At 42.9% G+C, this 14,999-nt stretch overlaps 1 protein-coding gene across 2 annotated transcripts in view; it reads left to right on the top strand.

The window, feature by feature from the left end:
- TEK (TEK receptor tyrosine kinase) overlaps nt 1–14,999 on the top strand; it is a 93,129-nt gene that overhangs the window by 38,087 nt on the left and 40,043 nt on the right. For both annotated transcript variants that reach the window (XM_036106368.2, XM_036106369.2), the window contains exons 2-4: nt 2,601–2,912; nt 11,729–11,839; nt 12,702–12,854. In XM_036106368.2, the coding sequence (XP_035962261.1) occupies nt 2,601–2,912; nt 11,729–11,839; nt 12,702–12,854 (576 nt within the window). The remainder of the gene's footprint in view (nt 1–2,600; nt 2,913–11,728; nt 11,840–12,701; nt 12,855–14,999) is intronic.

Here is a 14,999-nt window from a genome sequence, read left to right on the forward strand (position 1 = left end):
TCTGATAGGTATTTCTTCTCCTCTCCAAAGCTCACATACAAAATCCTTCTGATACTTCACTGTAAATGGCATTACAAAGGACAGACAACTCACTGGTGGGAGAGGGCTTCCTGTAAGTGGCTTGCTGAATAAGGGGAGGAAAGCATAGTCCAGTCTGGACCCTCGGAAGTACACGATTTCCCTTTCTGTCACTGAGAATAAAGGGAGAGAACTGGGAGGAGCAAAAGGAAAAAGAAACCAGATCCATACCCAGAAACAATGTACAGATGAAGTGTGGCTGTCTTTTCAAATCAGCTGCGTTTTCTATTATTTCCTAAAGTCATTAAATAAACCAGAGCCAGTGCCAGAGCGAGTTCAGTGAGTTCAGAGCAGATCCCTTGGTTTTGGCAAGTCACTCCCCTGGTCCTAGAAATGAGGCTGGATTGACCCGGAGCTGAAAGAATTACGGCGTTTCCTTCCTCTGATGACTCTCTCTGGGAACATGCCTGGAATGAGTGAATGTGGGAGACAAGGTGCTGTTCACTCTGAGGCACAGCTGGACCCACATATGGAGGCGAGCTGGGCTCCAGTGTTATTTTTGGAGGCCCTAGTTCCACTACTAGTTTTCCTCACTTACCCTCTCTTACAACATTTTTCTTATCCCAACCCCTGTCTCTTCTCTGGAGATTGTGAAGTTACTATTGAGGCTTGGAGCCAGATAGATGCTTCAGGGTAAGATACACCCATTCAAGGCAAGATTTTCTCCCTCAATCCCATGTATGGAGTTAACATTACAAGAAAAAAAAATAGCTCACATTCCCATTTACATTAAGACTTGACTTTGACATTCTTCTTAATTAATCAGATAAAAATGTAACTCCTAATAGTGTCATTCTCAAAACATCACTGCATGCATCCAACACTGGTAGTTGCCATTTAAAAAAATTGTATGAGGACTTTATGGCAGGCATAATGCTTAACATAAGCAGAGGCTCAAAAAAGATCTGGTAAATGAATACCAATCAACCCTAAATACTTAGCAACCATTGATCAGCTTTCTGTGGCATTTTATAAAAACCGTAACATTTGCTTTTTTTCTTTAAACTCAGTAATTCTCAGAACAGCCTTTTAAATATGGGCAAGGAAGTCAGTTTAGATTCAGAAGAACACTTTCACTTTTAACCTCATTATTCTGGAGGTGGGAATGGTGAACTTGAATCAAGCAGATCTGGAATAAAATTTGCCCATCCATCCATCACCCACCCACCCACCCATCCAACAAATATTTATTAAGTCCTTTATATCCGGAGACTAGGCAGGGTATTCCTATATATGTCAGTGTGAACAAAAGAGCTTCAATCCTTGTCTTCATGGAACTTGCCATCCATTGTGCTTGACCTGTCAAGCCCCCTGATCATTGTATGTAGACTTGGGGATCAACCATCACTTGAGCCAGAGAACATCCTCCATCCCTAGTATTCCACACTTGACAGGAGCAGAGCATAGGCACAGATTTCATTTGTTCATCTTAGAAACTTTGGAAATCAGAAGAGAAGAGAAGAGAGGGGAGGGAGGTAAGAGAAGGGGAAGAACATGAAAAGAAGGGATTTTCTTTTCTAAAATGCGCTTCATCATTTATGGAATAACTTCTAAAGGCCAGATAGAATTTCATTTTTACATTTGGGGAGGGTTGAGGTTTGGGCCTAGGTGTTCAGGAAACAGAACAGAGAGAACCGAAATAATGGTCATTGTTGACCCCATATACAGCTGACACGGTGCTTAGGAAGTTAGGTACTTTATCTCATTTAATCTTTACAAGAATCCTGCAAGATGGGTCTTGTTAGCCTCGTTTTTTTAAAATGACTTTATTTTTTTAAAAGATTTTATTTATTTGAAAGAGAGAGTGAGCGAGCAAGAGAGCAGGAGCAGGAAGAGGGAGAGGGAGAAGCAGATTCTTCTGCTGAGCAGGGAACCAGACACAGGGCTGGATCCCAGGACCCCGGGATCATGACCTGAGCCGAAGGCAGACACTTAACCAACTGAGCCACCCAGTTGCCCTCGTTAGCCTCATTTTAAAGATGAGGCAAATGAAGCTCAGAAGGAAATGTGGACCTCACTCAGTCCTTCTCTAGTGGAATTCTTTGACAACGATGAGAGTGTATAAAGTTAGCATACAGTGTATATAGTTGATATATTTCTTGAGAATACTTTACTGTGGCAGTACCACATTATCATTAATTTTTAATAATTAGAATTATTTTCATTAATAATTAATGACAATAATGCTATTGTTGTGAATTTAACTCAACAAGCATTTGCTGAACACCTAGCTAATGTCACAGACACTAAACTGGGTAGGGATATAACGCACAGCTTTGCTTTGGGGAATGGAAAATAACTGAGAGTCCACGGCAGCTACGGTGTGCAGTGGGGCAGGAGAGGTTAGTAGGGTCTAGGTGATGCCATGGTAAAGAGTTTTGGATCTTGTCCTATGGAACAGTAGCATTTTAGGAAGACGGCTCCCAAGCTATTTTTAGCCAGGACTTGGTAAGCACCCATTTATCCTGGGGAGCCATGTTAATAACCTTCCTCATAGATGACACACCTTCTTTCTTTTTTAGGAACAGTGGACAGTGCCATGGACCTGATCCTGATCAATTCCCTACCTCTCGTGTCTGACGCGGAAACGTCCCTCACCTGCATCGCCTCTGGATGGCGCCCCCATGAACCCATCACTATAGGAAGGGACTTTGAAGCCTTAATGAACCAGCACCAGGATCCCCTGGAAGTTACTCAAGATGTGACCAGAGAATGGGCTAAAAAAGTCGTTTGGAAGAGAGAAAAGGCTAGCAAAATCAACGGTGCATATTTCTGTGAAGGGCGCGTTCGAGGAGAAGCAATAAGGATCCGGACCATGAAGATGCGGCAGCAAGGTAACATGCCCCTTAGTCGGAGCCGTGAGGTTGGCTGAGACACACACACAGCTCTTGTGTTGGCAGCCGCTCAGTCGGAGACCGGGCCTGGGCTGTGTGAGTGTGGAGCTTGGAGACCTTGTCTGCTGCTTGTGTCTCATACACACATAGCATTCAGGAGAGAAGAGCCCAGCCAGTCCACCTCGCTCACATTCAACCCCTTCACTAGACATTGTGCCTAGTTCATGAGATGAAATGAAATGTATGACATATTGTACTAAGAGCTCTGTGGCCTTTGGGGAGATATGAACGTGTTACATGTATGTAATATGGAAATCACAACGATGAAGACAACAGTCTATGCCAAAATATTAGCTGTTTTGAGTTTCTCGTTGATTTTTCATCTGATTCTTTGTTTTGCTTGCCCCTGAGTATTCTTAACAGAAATTACTGTTTTCAGGGGACAATGTGGTAGAAATAAAAAACTTAAAAGGGAAACACCTATCAATAACTTAATTGGTTACTTAGTGTATGGGTTATCTGTGGCCACGCAACCACGAACCACAGGGGCACACAGCAGTGAGCATTCATAGCTTGTGAGTGTAAGTCAGCTGGGCTGATCGGGGGGCCCTGCCATTCCGGACTGGGCTTTCTCCCACATGGATGTTGGCCGACCGTAGGCGTATTATGCCGGCCTCGGCTGCGCCAGCCTGGCTCTGTTCCCTGCGTCTGTTTTCCTTTCACAGCCTAGCCTAGGCTTATTCTCACGGAGATGGCAGAAGTGCAAGAGGCCAAGTGGAAACACACAAGGCTTCTTGAAAGCTGGCCTCAGGATTGCACGCTCTCACTCCTGTCTCATTTTATTGTCCAAGAAAGTCAGATAGCTGAGCCTAAAGTTGAAATGGATGGGCATCCCACTATTAAATGGCAAAGAGACAGGGAGGAATGAAGAATTGGGGCCCTTGTTGCAGGCTACCATTCTCGGAAAGAGACCACGGTTTCATTTTAGAACTTGAGTGGCCACACTTAGCTCGCAGAGCACTGGAACTTTGAAGGGAGATGTTGAGGGGCTTCTGCAAAAGGGGCATATTATTCTTTGTTACCGCCTCACAAGGCAGTGATGGGATGGAACTTTTCTCCCAAAATGTAAGTGGCTCTAAGCTAAATCTTTAGGCGAGGCCACCAAACTGATGACAGTTGGAGAAGGCAATGTTGTGCATATTATTTAATGGTTCTATTTTGCCCTCAGGCCCCCAGGCCTGGACAGGCAGGTAGACTCCTGGTATCTTGATGCTGCTTGCTGGGAGGAAGGCACAGAATTCCAGCAGAGATGCCCTCTCCTTGTTCTGACTGGAATGATCTGGCCACTCACACATCAGCCCTTTTTTCTGGGCTGGTCATACCTATAGCGAAGGAGTCCCTTCCAGATCCATGCCATCATAATCACAGGGACTGTGGCCCGAGAATGTGTCATTTCATGAGATAATGACATTGTGAACTTGTCAGGGTTTGATTTTTTCATTGCTAAACTGATCCACATGAATAACACACCTCTACACATGTCTCTGATTGACAGTTTTTTAGATAGGAGTCTGCATTTTTTTAGACCAGTGTTTCTCAAAGTTGAATGTGCTTATAGATCACCCGTGGGTCTTGGTAAAATGCAGACTCTGATTCAGTAGGTCCTTGAGGAGAGTTCCGAGACTGTGCATTTCTCACAAGGTCCCAGGTGATAAGGTGCCTCTGGGCTGTGCACCACACTTTGGGTAGCAAGGACTTAGAGTCAGCCCCTCACTGGGGTCCACCTGACAAGATTTCTTTGAATTTGCTAATGTTGGTAATTAAAAGATTTGAAGGCAGCAAGCTCATTTTAAAGTCAAAAGTGATAAAATTACTCTTCATTACAAATGAAAGAAAAGGTTTTCTTAGCAAAACTGTACCGGTCACCTTTAAATGACACTAGGGTGAGTGGGAAAAGTGCACAACAGACGTTCCCAGGAATGCCGCTCTCCGGTGAGGGAAGAGAGTTTGAACAAAGGGATGTGAGGTGTGCCAAAGCTATCATGGCTAAAAAGTCAGCCCTATTATTTTTCACACGTGTCATTCGGGATTTGCCTCGTATAAAATTATGCCTTTCTGCTGACGTTTCCACATTCTGAATGAAGGTAACCTGAGATTTGTGCCCATTGCCTTCATAGGAATGAAATGTGCCCTTTTCAGGCTGGCCTGGGTCTGTCCTTGACAGTGCGGAAGTAAGAACCTGTAGAGTATATTAAACCAGAATTTTGGGAGTCAAGGACCAACAGTCATGATGGCTCCAAACTGAAAGTCTAGGCCAGCGCAGGTAAAGGAGAGCTTAAATTCAGTTAAATGCGGTAAAGGCAGGCTTGCTAGTGAGAAAGCATGGAGAGAAGATGGCTTTTAGACTCCTGTTCACCTGAGTTTTAATTCTGTCTCCACCATTTACCAGCTCTGGGGCCCTGGGCAAGTTCCTTAACATCCGTTGGTCTCATTTTGCATCACCTGTGAAATGAGTATAACAGTACCTTCAAAATCATCTTAAGTTTGAAATAAGATGGTGTATACCAAAACCAGGTCCCATAAGTGAATTTACATGAAAATTTGATGGATACAGTAGCTGTTTTGCTAAAAGCTGGGGTGAAATGAGATATTGCAAAGTAAGTTAGAGAGTAACAATAGCGGTTTGTAAATGGTGGGAATGGGGATTTGATGCCAAGAGACCTGACTGCAGAGCCTGTGCGGATGACCATTCATACGCTTGGCACATCCCTCCCACTTACTGTTAACCACCCTCCCCCATTCTGAGCGCTTGGTTTATAAAGTAGAGCAACTCCAACGGAAAGCCTGCAGAGCCACCCAGGGCACAGTGTAGAGACATGGGTTTGAGCCTCGCTCTGCAACTGAATCATAGGATGCAGGGCAAACTACTTGATTGAAATCATTTTTCTTGGGGTGCCTGGGTGGCTCAGTCGTTACGCATCTGCCTTCGGCTCAGGTCATGATCCCAGGGTCCTGGGATCGAGCCCCGCGTCGGGCTCCCTGCTCCGCGGGAAGCCTGCTTCTCCCTCTCCCACTCCCCCTGCTTGTGTCCCTCTCTCGCTGTGTCTCTCTCTGTCAAATAAATAAATAAAATCTTAAAATAAAAAAAGAAATCATTTTTCTCATTTGAAAAAAATAGTGGAGGTAGGGATTTTACCCCAGACGTTTGAGAATCAAATGAGACCACCAATATATCTGGCTCAAAGTAAGTCTTCAGTAATCATCATAGTGCCTTGGAATAAGCAATAATTTAGTAAGACTATTTTTCTACTCAGTTGTGGAAAAATGTAATACCATCCATTAACATAATGTGGAAATTTATACAAAATAGAAAAAGAGGTAGTGCTTTCTCTCCTGCATTTTAATAACAACATCTCAGGCTGTTGAACTGACTCCGTTTCTTTCGCTGACCGTCTAGTAGCTGAAATACAGTGGGAGGAAAGTGATATCCTTTATGGTGAATCAGGAAAACCTCCACAACGATGTCTTCGTGACACTATTAATTCCCTAGCAAAACACTATGGGATCCCAGAGGTGCCTGCCCAGGGACATAGCAGGATAGGATAAACAGCGATATATTCCTGCTTGCTGCTGACTCGTGCATCTGGGGAGGAAGTGGAAAATCCATTTGAGATGTGCCAAAGCACGCTTACCTTGGCTCGCACACTCCAAATGGCTAAACTGTTTTTATCAATGGCATCATGCAAAAAAAAAAAAAAAAATTCAAAAGCAATTTGTTCAAACCTCAGTGGTGATTTCATTTGGCGGTAGGGAGGTATAAATGAAGTTTGAAACCTTTTCACATCTAAACGGCTGTCTCAGAGTGTCCATCAGGAGGAAACATAGGTTATTTCCTTCCTAGTTTCATTTGAGAAAGAGCTTTACTTTAAGGACATCAAACCTTGCAAAGAGGATTTGTGAAGTTGATAGGGAGGAGCATTTATATCCAAACAACACAAAGGAATGTGTTAAAAGCATAAAGAGGAAAACTTGGGATCCGACTCATTCATATATTCTTTCATTCCTCAAGTACACTTAGGCCTCTTTTTGTGTCACACATGGGAGCTGCAGTGACGGTAACATTTCCCGAATACTTACGTGCCTGACGTTCCCCTAGCCGTTTTGTATACGTTACTGTATAATTTAGTCTTTACCAAATGTGTCTCTGGTGAGGACTGTTAGGACCGGTTTTAATAGATGAGGCTTATACCTATTGCAACTTAGGTGCATTCACACACCCGGTTTCCTTTGTTGGACCTGGAAGGGTTCACGCAGGCTGATCCCAGAAGCCAGGCCCTAACCAACACCCTGCGCTGCCTTTCAAAACAGACGTGAACTTGTGTCTTGGCAGTTCAGTCTAGCAGGGGCGCTGCGCTGTGCAGGGCCTGGCGTGGGGACGTGCAAGGGCATTCAGAGAGCAGCCTTGGGGCCCTTACCCTGGATCCCAGGGGATGTGTAAGGTTCCTGGAGAAAGGGACATCTACATGGAGACTGAGGATGAGCGGGACTTGGTGAGACATATGGGAAAGGAAGGGGCAGAGAAGAAGGAAGTTCATGACTTGAGTGGGAGTGATCCGTGGCCCATTGGCAGAACTGAATATAGTTCAGAACGGCTGCCATTGAGAGCTGAGGCACGGGGCCTGGAGGGAGATGGGTCTGGAGAGCTAGTGTGGTTGAGGCAAGTGTGGGCCTCTTGAGTTTGTGTCTCAACTTTCTTTTTTTTTTTTTTTTTAAGATTTTTATTTATTTATTTGAGAGAGAGAGAATGAGAGAGAGCACATGAGAAGGGGGAGGGTCAGAGGGAGAAGCAGACTCCCTGCCAAGCAGGAGCTCGATGCGGGACTCGATCCTGGGACTCCAGGATCATGACCTGAGCCGAAGGCAGTTGCTTAACCAACTGAGCCACCCAGGCGCCCTGTGTCTCAACTTTCACATGGATTCACAGTAAGGGACTAAGTCACCCTTAGGGGACTAAGTAAGGGACTAAGTCACCCTTAACTCCATCTCCCACATGGGTAGACAGTGGATAGCACACTCATGAGACTACACAATAATAACGGACTTAAAACTACATTATTATCCTTAGTCTTTGTCATTAAAGGAGACACCCAAAATTAACTCAATTATTTTACATCGATGAGAAATATCTTTGTTTATAACTGTTACTACCATCTCTTCTCTTCACCAGCCCTTAAAGAATTAGTGAATCATGTTCTTAGTTAAGTTCTGTTGATGAATTAGCCCATCCAAATGACCTTGAACAAGTCACCTTCAGATTCAGGCCCTAGCAATCTCATTTATAAATGAGGTACTAGGACTTTAAAGCCTTTTGAGTGCTAACATTACATAATCTCTGAAAGGCTTCCAAAGCCAAGTAACCTAGCTCAAATCCTGACCCTCCCATGAACTTGCTGTGTGATTTTGGGCAAGTTACTTTACCTCTCTGTATCTTAATTTCCTCATTTGTAAAATTAGGATAATTGTACTATCTATCTGATAGAAACATTGTGAAAATTAAATCTGTATAAAGTGCTTAGAAAAAGTAGGGCCTGTTAGTAGGCACTATTGAAATGTGCTTATTGTTTTCATGATCCAGTCAAATCACATGACATTAATCTATGCGTACTGTGTCCAAGTGGGGCTCCTTTGTCATCAAAGTACAGCGTGAAGGTTGTAGACCCCTTTATTAATACTCAGCAGAGAACAGTCAACCTAGAGCCCCTAATACAGGAGGTGGCAGACTGGATAGCGGTGGACTCTGCTGTGACCATGTTTCCACCTAAGAAAAAAGGGAGCTTATGGGACGCCTGGGTGGCTCAGTCTATTAAATGTCTGCCTTCAGCTCAGGTCATGATCCCAGGGAACTGGGATCAAGTCCCGCATCGGGCTCCTTGCTCAGCGGGGAGCCTGCGTCTCCCTCTCTGTCTGCCGTTCCCCCTGGTTGTGCTTTCTCTCTCTCTCTGACAAATAAATAAATAAAATCTTAAGAAAAAAAAAAAAAAGAAAGAAAACAGGGAGCTTAAAAGCCACCAAATCTGAAAAAATAAAGAGCCACAGAGTGGGGGAAAAAGAAAAGCGCCGTTGGAGTTGGGAGTCGAGCCTAGTGGGGAATGTCAGTTCCTTTTCAGGATACAAAGCTGAGTGAGAAGTTCCATGGTCAGATCTTCACACAAAGGGGCAGAAAATCAAAACAAACCACAGAGAAAGGAACAACTGTATAAAATGGTCACAAAAGATTCTCACAGGAGCCCAGGATCATGCCACAGAGAGCAGGAGCTGAACGCGTTAGTTTTGCTCGAGGAAGCCCCTTGTCATTGCGAGCGGGAGCCCCATTAGGTCTCCCTGCTGGTCGTGCGTGCCTTCCCTGCATGCTTGATCCGTCTTAGAACTGTGAGAAAGCTGCCACTGTTGTCCATATTACAAATGTCAGCACAGCAGTGTTGTCGTTTGTTGTTATTTGGAAAGGATACTGACCTCTTCTAAGTACCCAGGGGCTTGGAATACATCATTTCATATTCCCAACAACCTTTCAAAGTGAATACTTTTACTTCTAAATTAGAGACGAAGAAGCTGAGATGTTCAGAGGTTAAGTAACTCGTTCAGAGAGGTCCAGTAAGTGGTGGAGAGTAGCTTCAAGCCCAGGACTGTCTTCTTTCAGCGCTCACACTGCCCTTGGATCTATCCCATTCTCTCTCTAGATGTGCCCCATGTCACCAAACACATTGATGGGGCTGTCCTGGCAGGGCACCATGCCTGGGTATGCAGACACAGAGAAGAACAGGCAGAGGAACCTAAAGCTGAATCCTTCTGAGTGTAGTTCGAGGCATCTTCTGCCCCCCAGGGTAGCCCTCTAAGCCCATGGTGTGCACGTACCTAATCAGCCTCTCTCAAGCCACGAGTCTGAGAGCCACAGAGGAGCCAGGAAGGAAGGCTGATTCACCCCGCCGACTGCAGCAGGCTTGCTTGCTCCTAGGCTGAAATGCCATAGGGATCCAAACCTTAGGGCACAGGGTGCTTTGCTACTGGTTTCTAATTTAGGTGCTTCTGGTCAGAGAACTTGTTCTATAAGATATTGATTCTATGTTATTTATAGAGATGTGCTTTGTGGCTTAATAAAGCAGGCAATATGCTTGAACACATGTTCTTATAACTGGGTCAGGGATCCATGAATAGCCAACAGATCTTTAATTGCGTCACTCAGGTTTTCGTTATTTGTCCTTAGTAATTTTTGTTCTGTGATGCATCAATTTCTGAAAGTTTCCACAATGCTTGTGGATTTGTCAGTTTCTTCCTTTAATTCGGTCAGTTTCTGTTTCGTGGGTTTTGAAGCTGTTGTTAGATGCATATATAAGTTCACGATTACTAGATCTTCCATTTTTTATATCATCATGTAAAGACCATCTTTATCCCTAAAATTTTTTTTTGGCTTTAGAATAAATTATTTTTTCTGACATAAATATTGCAATACAAGCTTCTTTCAGTTAGTGAGTCTGGCATACATTTTTCTCTCCCTCAGTCTTATGTGTTACTATGTTTAATGTGTAGGTCATGAAAAAGGGCGCATATATATATATGTATTTTTAAAAAAATTCGTTCTAGGATTCTCTGGCTTTTGACATACATTTGGCAGAATCTATCTTTTCTGTATGCTGTGATTTTTATTTGGGCTTTTTTCTCTCCTTTTATATCTCTCCTGCTCTCCATGTTTAGGATAATTATATATTCTGATTCTCTACTTTTAGTGGTGATCCTTAAATTTTAAAAATTGGCTTAACCTGTATGTCAATTATATCTCAATAAGGCTGAAATTTTAAAAAATTGGCTCACCTCAATAAAGCCTAAAGTTAATCCTCTCTTATTCTTGTAATTGTGGCTCTCTGTAGGTTGTGATGTAAATTAAGGGAATTCAGAAACTGTTGTGGCTGGAAGAATGCTAGAAGATTTTATTCACACATCTTGTCCAACAAACCAAAGGACTCCGGCAATGTTGTGTTCCAAGACTGACACAAAGAAAGATGTTTCCAAAAGGGTTTTATAAGCCAAATATACAATAGCTTCCCTAGGGTCTTCCCAGTACTGCCCAGTTCAATTTCTATGTCAGTTTGTGTGTATGTCTGTATATTTAATTATATATTTATATTATATAATAAATGTATATTTATATATAATTCAGAGGAAGATACTGGGTCTCATCTTTGCCTTATTGTCCAATATTCCAATATTTACACCATTGGTAATAAGTCCAGCATTGTGCTGATTCCATTCGAGAAATGCTTGTAGCATTCCAAAGCAATTAGAATTAGTTGGATCAATACAACCCAAAAGGACCATGACCCAAAAGGGAAGAGCCATCTGGCAAATATCTAACCATTTCTATTCTTTTCCACTTTGAGAAAACTTGGTAGGGATTGGAGAAGGGTGTTTGATTCATTGTTACTATAGTTTATAGCTAATATCAGGTCTTAGTTTGATATCAGATATTAATCAACATAAAGTCCTTATCTCCCCAACTAGTTGTATGGAAAAAAATGTGTATATGTATAGTGTGTGTATATATATATTTACCTTTTTACGGAGAGAATGACTATTCCTTTCATCACATTTTTCAAAACCTTAACGAAGTTTAAAGCCCATTAGCTGCCATTATTTTTCCTGTTACAAATCAGCTGACTCCTGGCAAGTGCCAGCCCCCATCTTCTGAAGTTCAAAGTTCAGTTGCTCCTGGAGAAAATGTGTGACCTCATTTTCTTATTTGTTTTCTTTCTCTCTTTTAAAAGCTTCCTTCCTACCAGCTACTTTAACCATGACTGTGGACAGGGGAGATAATGTGAACATATCTTTCAAAAAGGTGTTGACTAAAGAAGAAGATGCAGTGATTTACAAAAACGGTGAGTATGTGTTTCGTTTCCTGCCAGCACCATGGTGTGAGACATGAGATCGCATGAAACGTATTGGGTCATTATCCTGGTATAGTCTTGGGGGCAGATGTTGGAAACAAAGCTGTTATGATGCAAGCCAGCAGAATCTTATTAAAGAAGCTCTATTAGGCAATGTGGTCGGTCGCTTAATCGAGTGAAGTAGAGATTCATATACATATATGAATGTACGTACATTCTATATTTATGAATATATAATATGAAATTGTTGAATGTACAATAAATCCCCATGATGAGGTGATAAGTGAGGTCCCAAATTCAGCCATGTGAAATGAGGGTTGCTTGATTGCAAGGTTAAGGAAATTACCAGATGGAGCCTGGGAAGCCAGCTGGTGGTAGGTCTGGGAGTCCAACTGTGTCTTACAAATCTGTCCAGTTCCACCTGTGGTTTGGCACCACCTGGTGGCAGTTGCCTGAGCCAGCGAAATATTGATGGGGACTATTCTGGGCTCTGTGGGTGGATAGGACTTCCATATTGGGCTAGTGATTCTAGGTGTCTCCTGATTAATAGATTCGTGGCAGGGATGCCCTTGCCCGTTCATCTCTTCCTGCAGAAGATAGGCACTTTAGCCTTACCTCTATCTTCATACCTTTGGTGGTAGATTGTGTAGACTGACCTATCTGCTCTAGCACCATAACTTTTTCAATCGGGGGAGAGCATTGCCTGGCTCAGCCTTTTCATTCTTCTACATCCAATATGCTAGAGCACATTTTCTATATCCAGTCAGGGAGAGCTGATGAAGTGGAGAGGCCAGATAGGGAAACAGGAGTACCTGCGTGTGACCCACTGTTCTCCACTCTTCTCCCTTATAAGGTTCCTTCATCCACTCAGTGCCCCGGCACGAAGTACCTGATATTTTAGAAGTGCATCTGCCTCACGCTCAGCCCCAGGATGCTGGAGTGTACTCAGCCAGGTACATAGGAGGAAACCTCTTCACCTCGGCCTTCACCAGGCTGATAGTCCGGAGTAAGTGACTGAGAGGCCACAATCTGTGATTTGGTTGTTAGGATTTTTAGCTGCAAATAACAGAAACTGACTCTGGCTACTTAAGCAAAAACCAGGGATTGGGTGGAAGTATACTAAGGGCTCATGAAAATTGGTGGAACAGCTGACAAACAAGTTTCCAGAAAAGACTGGCCCCAGGGAAGATCTGGGGCTCAGCATGGGTGGGGGTGGATGGACTTTCTCTCTAGGAGGCTACTCTTACCCTACCTGTGCTTCAGCAATGTTTCTTTTACTTACTAAATTTGAATTCCCAGGATAAAGAATCAGATTGCCCTAATATATGTCAGATGTCTCCTGGCCTAGACCAGTGAGCCATAGCCAACCGTGGAACCGCATACCACAGTGCTCTCTAGGACTTCACACTTGAGTAGCAGCTTCCTTCCCATTAAAAGGGGGCATCACAGTGAGCTGGGCAGTCTCCCTTAAAGGTATCTGATACATGGGGATGAGTTGTGCCTTCTGGATTGGTCTAATATCTAGTTAAACATTAAGTCTCCTGTGAGGCGCTTGGGTGGCTCAGTCAGTTAAGCACCCGACTGTTGATTTCAGCTCAGGTCATGATCTCAGGGTCATTAGATCAAGCCCCTCGTTGGGCTTTGCGCTCAGCACGGAGCCCGCTTAAGATTCTTCCCCCCCCCCACCCCCCGCTCTTCCCTAACCCCTCGTGTTCTCTCTCAAATAAATAAATAAATAACATCTAACATTCACTAGTTAGAACTGGTAAACACTCTGCCCCCCCCTTACAACTAACAAAGTGGGGAGTAACTATCAACCATTAGTTTTTATAAGAAATTGATTTATAGAAAGAAAAAACTGCCTTGGATTTTCCTCGCTATACCAAGTATTCATGATATTAAACAACTCAGGTCTCAGTATTTGGGCTGCTCTGTCATTCTCTAATGTTTGGAATCTCTAACTCATGAATAGTTATTCTTTTTCTTTGCATTATATTCATTCATTTGTTTGTTCATTCAACAAATATATATTGAACATAACTCTGTGCCCAGCATTGTGTTGGTATGAAAATACAAGGATAAGAAGTTTCTTAAACAACCAATGAGTTTATAGGATTTCTCTCCGTATTCACGAATATTTGGTTTCCTAAAATATAAAAACTCAGGGCTTTTGATGAAAATCACAGAAGCCTGATTACATCTTGTTGCTTATCAACAAACTCTTTTCCTAGCTTCTCCATCCCCAGGAGGTCACTCCAGTTTTCCCTTCAAGCTTTATTCTATTGTCTTTCCCAGGCTGAGGGAGAAGCTGGGAAAGGTCTATAGATAAGTAGAGAGCTAGAGACATAGTTTAATGTAACAGGAAGCCCATTTTCTTCTCCATGGGCTGCCATCATTAGTTTTCAACACGTGCAAATAACCTGTGGTCTGGCTCTCAAGAAATCACTAATTGTGCAGAAGTATTTTTCCCTTTATATATTAAGGCATGTAAATATTAACTTTTAGACATTTTGTAGCTTTATCTATTAAATGGAAGTCTGTAAGAAAGGGTCTGTGTAGACAGTCTTCCTGATTATTTTAGAGAAAATACTGATAACCAGGAATTCTTGCCAAAGAAATTATAAAGTTACATCAGCTGTAGGCACAGGTCCAAGCTTACCACCGTGAGACTAACATTCAGGGACAAAGACACTAGTTCCTTTCAGATGAGAAATTAAATCCCTGACCACAAAAGGTCATGCCAACCCCCTTGCATTTTTTCCTTATATCAGAAGGTGTCCTTGGACCCAAAAAACCATCTAAAATCACCAAATGTTAGAAAGACGTATCTAGGAAATAAGAATCTAGAACCCTTTTACCATTCCTTGTACTTTAGGTTTTATGTATATTCTTTCACGTCCTGTATGTTTTTTACCTGAAAACAGGTGGATGCTACCAGCTTCTGCTCGCTTCTGAGCTGAATCTTGTCTCTACAGACTGCAGACCAGAGGTTCTCACACTCTGGCATGCATCACAATTACGTGGAGGACTTGGCAAGCATAGATTGCTAGGCCACCTCCAATTCAGATGCAATTTGAGATTTGAGATTTGCATCTGTAGCAGATTCCCAGGTAATGAAGAAGCTATTGGTCAGGGATCACACTTGGAAAAC

The sequence above is a fragment of the Halichoerus grypus genome, chromosome 14, assembly GCF_964656455.1.
Source record: "Halichoerus grypus chromosome 14, mHalGry1.hap1.1, whole genome shotgun sequence".
In the NCBI taxonomy this organism is placed as follows: Eukaryota; Metazoa; Chordata; class Mammalia; order Carnivora; family Phocidae; genus Halichoerus; species Halichoerus grypus.